Source organism: Gambusia affinis, linkage group LG09 (genome assembly GCF_019740435.1).
Source record: "Gambusia affinis linkage group LG09, SWU_Gaff_1.0, whole genome shotgun sequence".
NCBI lineage: Eukaryota > Metazoa > Chordata > Actinopteri > Cyprinodontiformes > Poeciliidae > Gambusia > Gambusia affinis.
This window is the reverse complement of record NC_057876.1, coordinates 22334018-22345289: the sequence shown is the minus strand read 5'-3', so window position 1 is coordinate 22345289 and position 11272 is coordinate 22334018. Positions and strand designations below refer to the sequence as shown.

Sequence of the window (11272 nt, the reverse complement as noted above, 5' to 3'; positions counted from 1 at the left end):
CTGTGTTGCTAACCCAAAATATGCTACATGGGCTCAATATTATGGGGCTAAAAAAAATCTTAAATAAAATGGGTCTGATGTTTGTCATTTTTGGACACGCCATGTTTTCATAAATTGGGGTTTATGGAGGTAAGTTTGCTGAAACCGCTGTTTGGTGCAGGTAGAAAACCCGCTGGAGAATAAAATCAGCCTCTCCATAAAGCTTATCAGCAGAGGGAAACATGACGTGCATTTCCCAGTAGACAGCTTGGATACATTCTGGACTTTGTTGTTCTCTCTCTCCAGATTCTGGGATTTTGATTTCTAGAGCAATAAAATAAATTATCTGGAAATAGAAGTTGCTTCTGGTTCGTTCATAAAAAAATAAATGAGGGCTAAATTTCCGCTAAACAAAACTTTAGGGTAATTTTGAGATCTCAGAATTACTGAGGTTTTTTTCTAGCAAATATTCGACATTTGGAGCTCAGAAATGTCCTTGTTTCTAGAAAGTTTCTGAGATTAACATCAAAATTTCAAAAGAAGTTGTTTATTTTATTTTTTTATTTTATTTTTTTTTTTTGCGTAAATGTATAGCCTTAATATACCGTTCGGAAGTGACTAGGAGGAATGTGAAAATTGCACCGCATCCTGAAATCACAATCCCCTCTTTTTTATACCACACTCTTTCCTTCTACTAAACTTCCCATAGCTGGAAAATGTACTTCTTTAGATGCTTCACAGTTTTAACTAAATGACTTAACGTTTCTTATATTTCAACATCTGAAGACGCACAACAATAAAAGGTACTCTGGTTGCGCTGATAAAACTTCACTGCGTCACCGCAGCAGAGTGAGGTTTCCTGGATGGAGTCGGTGCTTGTTTCCTCATTCCTCCGTCAGTCCAGTAAAGGTTAATCCAGCCTAACGCTGCAGCCAGACAGGAATGTGATTCTTCAAGCCTCCTCGGAACTTCCTGAACAGCGTAATGTCATCTGCTGCGGAGGAGGATTTGCTTCCCTGTGCATCTGAGAGTGATGGAGGGAGGAGTCCCTGCAGGTGCAGGTATAAAACCAGGGGGCTGAGGATGAGGAGCCACAGAGAGCCGAGAAGAAGCCTTCATCATGGGGAACTGGTTTGTCAACAATTGGTTTTCAGCCATCATAATAGTGAGTCCTTATCCAAACTTCATTTGAGGATTAATTAGACCTTTTTAGCGGAGTTTTACGCACTGATTTTACGCGTAATTCTGACTGACAAGTGCAGTTTGCATCCTGTCTTAAAGAAATCCGTTTTAACGAACACTTTTTGTTTTTTGCAGTCCGTCTGGATGGGCCTGAACATCTTCCTCTTTGTCTGGTTTTACTTAATCTATGAGCACGGAGAGAAGTTTTACTACACCCGTCACTTGCTGGGGGTGAGTAGTGAACACGACCGAAACTGCGATGCTTTTCAGAGCTGCAGAAACTCCTCGCATACTTCGGATTTTTGAAGCCAGTTCTGATCCAAAGAAGCAAAATCAGGGGGAAATACCTGGGATTTGGAGGAATGGTTAAAAAGAGCATGGCTATAGACAAGGGGTGTACAAACTTTTTGTCACAAGTCAGAAGGATTCGCAGTACTGAAAGATTTTATCTTTTACTTTTCGGAAATAATCGTACGTACTACGGCCATTGTAGATGGAATACATTTCCGCAAAAAAAATCAGAATTTTTAGATTAATGTAAAAAAATTGTTTAAAAATTAATTAACTTTTTTTTTTTTTTTTTTTTTTTTTACTTTTGAAACTTATTAAAAAAAATCGCATTAAAACAATTCATGGTAACAAAAACAGCATTTAGATCGCTCTCTCTTTGAAAACGCTTGGCCAGTCTTAATGGATTAATGCTCAAACTGTCTGTGGATCTGAATTTGGTGTTTTCATCATCAGTAATCAACATTAAATTGAGGAATAATTTGAGAAAACGTGTATTTTTCCCTCCTGCAGTCTGCCTTGGCCTGGGCCAGAGCTCCTGCAGCCGTCCTGAACTTTAACTGTATGCTGATCCTGCTGCCAGTGTGCAGGAACCTGCTGTCTTTGCTCCGAGGATCCTTCGTGGTAGGACGATGTTTACACGCCTAATTTTACACCACAAACCACATTTACTGACAAAGACTCTAGTAGATTAAATCTGGTGAATATGTCAGCTTTGTCGTTGGAAAATGTAATAAAAGTTAATTTAATGTGCAGAAAAACTTAAAACTTCAAAAATAAAAACTTAAAGGTTCAGATAAATAAGGTTGGGAAAGGCCATTAAGAGCTTTAAAATTGTAAAATTATTTTTAAAATGTACATGTATATTACTTGAAAATTGTCTCAAAATAACAATATTATCATTTATCACAATAACTTCTGGGACGATTTATCGTCCAGCAAAATTATTTTGGACAAAATTAGTTGACAAGCCTAGCGCCATGGCTGAATTATAAAAATACATATGTCACTGTTGCTGCCATGATTTTTAATGACTTATCACATGATCAAGTATAATCGTGTATGATTTTGATTTCATTTTACATTTAAAGGAAATACTGCAATAGTAAAATTGTGTTTTATCGACTTTAACAGAACAGAGACAAAGGTTTGCGCAGACAAATAAACACATTCAGTGTTTTGGTGATTTAAAAAAAAAAACGTTTTTACTGTTTAACAGCAGTCCAAAAAAGGGTGAACCGCGCTAATTAAGAGACAAAAGAATTGTAAGTTATCTCCATAAGAGTGGAAAGACACTTTTGTGCGCAGATATAACCGTTCGGAAACACGGCGGATGCGCGCGCAACTTGTCTACAGAAAGAACTGGCCGTTAAACGCTCACTGGTTGCCATGGCTTTTTTAGCCTTAGCTAGCATGTCGTCAATCATCGTACTATAACTGTCTAACACAGCGCAATAAAATTTGCTATTCTACCAAATTAGCGACATTAGTGAACGAGATGCGTGTTAATGACCCCTAAATATGAAATGCAGATGAGTCGATAGATGACGAGAGAAAATGCACCAAACGTCGGATATTACTAGCTAGCAATATTTAAGTAATTTGTTCACGAAGAGCTCTCAGTGAGATTCTCCACATTAGATAAAGTAGGCCACTTCAACACAGCGCCACGCATAGTACTAACAAAGGGAGTATTGATAAGATTTAAATGGGACAATGAACTGTAACACCACTCCTAACCGTGGCATTACGAGGCCGATGTTGAGCAACTTTGTGGTTTTGCGGAGAGTAACAAAAATAAACCTACCATGTTTCTAACCCTGGCTTCCCTCCATGTTACTCTTTCAGCGCTGCAGCAGAACAATGAGGAAACAACTGGACAAAAACTTGACTTTCCACAAGTTGGTGGCGTACATGATCGCCTTGATGACAGGTGAACTCATGCATCCATTTCTAAATCAATCCCACAACTCTGACAGGGTTATTACATTTATTTACCTCAATTTCTTTGACAATTAGTTTTAAATTTTAAATCTGTTATACCAATACAATTCTTTAATGCTGGAGCAGTTATGCTTCAAGATGTATATCTGTCTGATTTCCTCTTGTGCTTACAAGAGGACAACCACAAAGAACCATTATTTATAATGGTTCTTTGTGGTTGTTTATTTTTTTTAAACATGTTTCCTGCTAATTGTTATTTTCGTTCAGAGGTTAGCTATGTGTTAACTACATTTTTAACCTAAATTTGATCCTTTAAAATTGAAGATGCTATAAAAAGTTGCTTGTTTTTCAAATTAAAGAATCACGGTTGTGTTTCTATTTTTGGATTTCAGAGAAAAGAGAATGAGTACATTTTTTTAAAAACAGTTAAAAGAAAGTCAGAGAAAACACGGATAGTTTCAGCCCTAATGACAAAGTAAAATCCTTGGACCAGTAATAATGTCTTAATTTTACAATAATACAGATAAAAAGGGCTTAAAATCCTGTAGAGATTTGTTGTCCCTTGTCAAAAGGACAGAATATTTTAAATACCTCTGGGTTTTTTGTTGGTTCATGTTTAACCTGCAGTTCATCCTCGTTAGGATCCTTCCTGAGTGCAGGTGGTTCTGACTGCAGAACCAGAGCCAGAAACGAAGCGGTGACCTCTCTCCTCTTTACTCTCGCAGCTGTTCATACAGTCGCCCACTTGCTGAACGTGGAGTGGCTGAACAACAGCAGACAGGGAGTTTACGACAACCTCAGCACCGCTCTGTCCAACCTGGAGGACCACACAGAGGATTCAGAGGATTCACACGAGTCAGACCATTCACACCACAGAACCACCTTCCTGAACCCGATCCGCAAAAAAGACACCGTAAGTCCTGCACTGAAGCCCGCCATGTTTACATTTCCAATGCAAATAAATAGAATTATGCCACGTTTCCTGATAAATTAAAGAAAATCTGTATCAATGCAATCAATGTGGCGCTCAGGATCGAAGAAAAATCACTTTTCCCACAGGAAACACCAACTTAAAAGTGTTTTTGATTATGTACCACAGCAAATAGACCAGATTCTGCCATAACAAAGGAGAATATCTTTGTTTTCTTCATATCTCAGAAATTTTCTAGAAAAAAACATGGACATTTCTGAGTTTGAAAAGTTAAAAATCTGAAACCCAGAAATTTCTATTCTTCAGTTTTTTCAAAAATTTCTGAGATTAATCTCAAAATGTCAGTTTCTTCTACAAAATGTTCAGAATCAAAAACTTTTTTCTTTTCTTCTTTTTTTTTATTTCTTCAATTAATCTAAAAATTTCTGAATTTCTTCTAGAAAATTTTCAGCTTTCCAAAATCAGATGTTTTCTTTTTTTTTTTCTTTTTTTTTACTAATGTTTGTTTCTTTTGTAGAAAATTTCTGAGTTTGTGACAAAAATGTACTCTATTATTTTATGACCCTAAAATGCTGTAATACATAATAAACTGTACTTTTGCTTTCAATTCAGCAGAAAGCATCAGGTTGGTCAAATATTCTCAAATGGGATTAAAGATATTCCCTCTTGTTCTCTCGCTCTGCCTCAGGATCCGCAGCAAATCCCCACCTACTTCGTCTTCACGTCCATCGCTGGCCTCACCGGAGTCATCATCACTCTGGCGCTCATCCTCATCATCACGTCCTCCATGGAGGTCATCAGGCGCAACTACTTCGAGGTCTTCTGGTACACGCACCACCTCTTCATCGTCTTCTTTGCCGGTCTCGTCATTCATGGAATCGGGTAGGAGAGAATTTGTTTGTTTTGACGTTCTTCTTCTCCTGCAGCGTTGTTGTTTATCTCGCCCATCTCATCTTCAGGGGCATCGTCAGGAGGCAGGATGAAGAGTCGTATGAAGAACACAACCCCTTGTTTTGTCACAACCACACAGAGGATTGGGGAAAGATTCCTGAGTGTCCCATCCCTCAGTTTGAAGGAGGGCCGGCTCAGGTTTGTGTTTTCTCACTTCAGTTTCTTTGTGTGATTCTCCTCTCAGTATGAAAAACGTCATCATTTCTTCCTTTTTCTCTGTAGACTTGGTGGTACGTGATCGGCCCAATGGTTATTTATCTATGTGAGCGTTTGCTGCGCTTCATTCGCTACATGCAGAACGTCCAGTACAGAAAGGTAAAACATCAGTTTTATTATTATTTTAATGTGTTTTCCTGATGCTGACTGATGTGAGAGCAGGGCCGGCCAAAGCCTTTTTGGGGCCCTGAACAGATTTTTATTTGGGGCCTCCCAAATGAGACATGCCAACATGTCACCACCAGATGCTTCATCTTTCCTACATTTATTAGCATAATTTGTAATTAGCTTACATCATACCAGTGTTATTGTTGCAATTGATTTTGACCTTCCAGGAGTAAAAAACAAAATTTTTTTTTGGATTTTGAAGTGTAGAATGGTATTTAAGTATGCATATAATTTTAACTATTTGAAAGTAACATTAAACACTACATATACAGCAAACAAGGCGACAAGTTAATATATTATCTTTCCCCAACAGTGACCACTGTCAATAGTAGGAAAATATTAACCTACACTGCAAAAACACAAAATGATACTTGGTATTTTTGTCTAGTTTCTGGTGAAAATGTCTTAGTACGCTTGAAATAAGATAAAACTATTTCTTTAATATTGATTAAAAAGGCCCTGTGACAGACTGGCGACCTGTCCAGGGTGACCCGGCCTGGAGATTGGCACCAGCAACCCTCCCGACCCCATTAGCGACAAGGGTGAACAGAAAATGGATGGATGGATGAATTGATTAAAAAGCACTTGTTCTATTGACAGATTATTTTACAAATAACATGAGGAAAATGTTTTGTGAAATAATCTGCCAGAGAACTGGTACTTTTTAAAATCAATGTTAATGAATTACTGACTTAACATAAGCTCATATTTCTTGCTGAAAAGTTGCTTGTTTTGTCTAATTTCGTGTGTAGTAAGACCAGAAACTAGACAAATATTATTAGTAAGATTTTGTGTTTTTGCAGTGTATTATTTGTGTAACAACTGTAAAAATAAAACGGAAATAGTTAATCAATGTGTAATAGCATGTAGTTTGCATTATTCAATGTTATTTTAAATTTGAATATATTTAATCACACTAGCTTAGCGTAATGCTAATCTTGGGGGCCCCCTGCTGGCGTGGATGCCCTTAGCAGCTGCTTAAGCCCCATATTCCTTGGGTCGGCTCTGACTGAGAGTTTGTTTTTTTTTCCCGCAGATTGTGATGCGGCCATCCAAAGTGCTGGAACTGCAGCTGGTGAAGAACGGCTTCAAAATGGACGTGGGCCAGTACGTCTTCCTCAACTGCCCAGCCATCTCGCAGCTGGAGTGGCACCCGTTCACCATGACCTCTGCCCCCGAGGAGGACTTCTTCAGCGTCCACATCCGCTCGGCCGGCGACTGGACGGACAAACTCATGGACATCATGGAGAAGCTGCCGGAGGGAGCGCAGGGGCCCAAGTAGGTGTTCGCATCACAAACAGTCAGGTTTTTCATCAAATATCTAACAGATTGAATTTAGAGGGAAATTTTGAATCTTGCTTTGGTTGTTAGTAGTTTAAGCTGTAAAAACATTAAAAGTGAATGATGTGAGGCATTTTTGATTTTATTTTCCCATCAAACATTTATTAGTTTCCCTCTTAACTGCCTAAGGTTTCAGTAAACATCTTGCCTAAAAGAAAATTAGAAAAATAAAATAAATATGTATATTAGTTTTTTTTTTGTTTTTTTTTTTACACTTTTAGAAGCTTTAATGAAACATAAAAGTACAGCAAAGTATCAGGGTAAAACTAATTAGTTTTATATAACCATGAGGATAAAGTCAGAATATTATGTGACTGAAGACAAAAGTAATAATAGAGCTGTAATAACATGAGATTAGTCATACAACAATAAAGTCAAAATGTATGAAGATAAAGTTGAAATAATAACTCATAATATTACAAGAAGTCATTTTACAAGACAGCAATAAAGTTGTAAAAATACAATAGTCATTGTAATACGAGAATAAAGTTGTAACATTAGGAGAATAAAGTTGCAATAATACAATAACCTTTAGTAGCTTTTAGGAAATATGGCGGTATGATGGAGTATTATCGTATCGCCATCATACGGTATGGCGGTAATTAATAAAGTAAGTATTTTTTAATTACAAGAATAAAGTCCAAATAATACAAACTTCACAGCATATTGAGAATAAAGCCATAATCTGACAGTAAAGTCTTATAACACTAATAAAATTGTACAAGAATAAAGTTGAAATAAGAATGTCATATTATGAGAATAATCATATTACTGGAAAAAGGTAATACCGTAATAAAGTCACAATAAAACAAGAATAAGCTGGACTTTCTGACCCACCTGTTGTGTTTCTCTGTTCTCATGATGCTGTTAATGTTCAATTACTGAGATGAAAGTCTGAATAAATGATTGCTCTTGCTTTTATTTCGACGCCTCAGAGTAAAGAGGGCTGAATATGCAACATTTCTTCTTCTCTACTCTGTGTTGGTGTTTCTCCTGAAATCCCCAGTAAAACTCACTGTAAGTTGTGGCGTTTGTTTGTCCTCAACCGACCTGCTGTCCGTCTTCAGGATGGGCGTGGACGGCCCTTTTGGGACGGCCAGCGAGGACGTCTTCGACTACGAGGTCAGCATGCTGGTCGGCGCCGGCATCGGTGTGACTCCCTTCGCCTCCATCCTCAAGTCCATCTGGTACAAGTTCAAAGACAACGACCCCAAACTGCGCACCAGAAAGGTGAACCTGCTCACGTTTCACCACAATGACAAACTCAAATCCGACCCCTCAAGATAAAAGCTGTGTGCTAACGGATTATTTTATCAATCAAATCAAATTATATTAATCAGTCAGTCTAGTTTTTTGCAAAAATTCACGCAAAATCAAAAGATCCTCACACCGATTCATGCTAATGCGTAATTGTGAGTTTATTTGCAACTTTTCACAAAAATGGTCAAAAACATCAAGTTTACGTGTCGCTAACTCCCACCTACAGGTGGCAGTACTTCCTACTTTTATTATCATCTGTAATCGATATGGCGAGTAACAAAGCAAAATCACATTTACTGTCTGTTTTCAGCACAAACATTTCTTGCTAATATCTCTAAAGTAGCTAAAAAAAATCAGTGATTTTGGTTGCAAAAAAATAAAAATCACAAAAACAATCGTAAAATCTTCGATGGACTGATGAATGCGAAAAGTTTTTAAACATTATTTAATTTAGAGCTGCAGCCACCATGTAGTGATAGCATGGTATGAAACAGATAAACTGTGAATAAGTCGAGCTCTCTGCCTTCTCCCAGTGGTAACCAGAAACAACCAATCAGAACCAGGAGGCGGGTCTTAGCGCTGTTAATCAGCACTTTGACCCACAGAGTTTGTTGTGAATGCTAAGGCTAACTAGCATAGCTGCCAATGATAGCGGATAAATGGTTTTCCTGTAACAGTAAGTCGTTTCTCCACCATTATCTCATTTAGCAACGTGTTCATGAGGTTGATTGACAGCGCTAAGACTGTCAACCTTAGCTCTGATAGGTTGTTTTTGGCATTTCTTAAGATGGAAGTAGTAGCTCAGGGATTGGTCGAGGAGATTGATTTTTGTTTTTTTTACATTATCTGTCTCACAATATGGTGACAGTTTTTAACAAATATGTAAAAAAACATTTTTAATAAAAGTAACATAATGCTTTAAATTAGAGATGAATTTAAAGCAGACAGATATTTCTGCTCTAAATTCTGCGGTGCCATAGTTCTGACACACCTTGCTGTGTTTACTGGTCTCAGATCTATTTCTACTGGTTGTGCCGGGAAACCCACGCCTTCGAGTGGTTCGCTGACCTCCTGAAGGCGCAGGAGAAGGAGATGGAGGAGAGAGGCATGGGGGATTTCCTCACCTACAAGCTGTTCCTGACCGGATGGGACCAGAGCCATGTACGAGTCAGCGCTCCAAAGTCCAGATTACCCGCCAACATTTCCTCATGAACGCCGCCGTAAACCTTTTCTCTTTTTCCTTTTACTCCCATCAGGTGAATTACGTCAAGGTGAACATGGATCAGGAAATGGATGTGGTCACCGGGCTCAAGCAGAAGACTCACTACGGCCGACCCAACTGGGACAAGGAGTTCGAACAAGTCCGCAAAGAGAACCCAACGTAAAGCAGACGTTTTATTTCACGTCCTCTTTTTGGAAAGGCAAACATTTTTATTGCTGAGCTGGGCATCAGGGCCATTTTAGATGAGGAACAAAGGGATGAATTTCTGCCAAAAAACTCAGAAATACTGAAATTTTTTTCCAGAAATGTTCTTGAAAAAAAACGTTAAAATTTCTGCGCTTGAAAGGTTAAAAATTAGCTTGAAACAAAATAACTTTTAAGATTAAATCTTGGGAATTTTCTCCAAAAAATAAGAAAATTTGAGTTAAAAAGTATGCTTGAAACACTCAGAAATATTTTTGTTTTTTGAAGAAAATGTAATTATAAAACGTCCGTTTCAAGTTTTTTATTTTAAAAATTCAGAGATTACTCTCAAAATTTCACATTTTTTTCAACTTTTTGTTTTGACTTGTAGCTCTCGTAAGTCTTATGGGTTTTTCTAGAAAACTTCTGAGATTAAACTTAAGATTTGACTTTTTATCTTGCAAATTCTCAACTTTTGGAAAGTTTTTTCAAACTCTTTCTAGAGAATTTCTGAAATTAATCTCAATATCAGCTTTTTCTGCCAAATTCTGCAGGTCAAATTTCTTGTTTTATCAGAAAAAATTCTGTTTTTTTGCAGAAATGTTCCCTTTTTAAATGCGTTGTCATACTGAGCGGATCTTAAATAAGTATCACATTGGACTTCAACTCCAAAAATAACACGGAGCAAGTTACTTTTGAGTATTGAAAATAACACTACAAAGTAATTTAGGGGGCCTACAGGATAAAATGTGATCAGTTTTTCTCATGTCGAGATGAATTATGAAATTATGACCTGAATTTAATTGATGGCTGAAACCATTTAAGACTGAAATGAACAGATTTGCAGCCGCTGACGTTTAGTTTTGGTCGTCTGCAGGTCCGTGGTGGGAACGTTCCTGTGTGGACCCGAGGCACTCGCGAAAGTTCTGGCGAAGAAATGCGGGAAATACTCGGACGTGGATCCTCGCAAAACCAAATTTTACTTCAACAAGGAGAACTTCTGAGCCAGAACAAACAAACGACTGTTGTTGAACAGCTGTGACTGAGGGCTGGTTCTGGTTGGGGAGGAAATTCACAGATCGCTAATGAGCGTAAAAATTCACACCTAGATGCCGAACCGGTTGAGTGGGTTTGACTTTTAAATCCACTGGGAAAGAAAGGAAATGCTTAGGGTTTGTCATCATGAATCATGACGTCAGCTCTAGTAAAACTTTCATTGTTACAATGAAGTGTGAAGCTAAAATGTTTGCCAACTCGTTAAACTTGATGTGTATTTTTAAAAAACGCAGCTGGTTGTGCTATTTTGGGATAATAATGGGTTGATTTTAATGTGGAACTGAATTATGTAAATCCAAACCCAAATGTAGAAAATGTTAAAAGCTTTGCAGCTTTTCCTTTTTAAGAACCAATTCCATTTTCTACCAACTGCTAAGGCTTTGTGTATTTTGTGGTTTTAAAGTTGTAAATATTTAAATAAAGTTTACATATCTGTTACAGGAAACAAAGTGTTTCAAATCAATTATGCACGTCCTTGTTGGTTGAGGAAAGTGGTTTCCTGGAACCGAACAATAAAAGTTTTCCACCTAAGTCACTTTTTACTGACTAGA

The 11272-nt window shown here is 37.6% G+C and overlaps 1 protein-coding gene across 1 annotated transcript; it reads left to right on the top strand.

Moving 5' to 3' along the window:
- The first annotated feature begins 636 nt into the window (after nt 1-636).
- On the top strand, nt 637-11252 carry nox1 (NADPH oxidase 1). Its single transcript, XM_044127903.1, has 13 exons — nt 637-1144; nt 1297-1392; nt 1963-2073; nt 3298-3382; nt 4119-4306; nt 5013-5206; nt 5284-5413; nt 5498-5590; nt 6696-6937; nt 8068-8230; nt 9275-9421; nt 9517-9641; nt 10543-11252. Exons 1-13 carry the CDS (start codon nt 1100-1102, stop codon nt 10667-10669), a joined length of 1746 nt encoding a protein of 581 aa, XP_043983838.1. The 5' UTR covers nt 637-1099; the 3' UTR covers nt 10670-11252.
- Nucleotides 11253-11272: the final 20 nt, after the last annotated feature.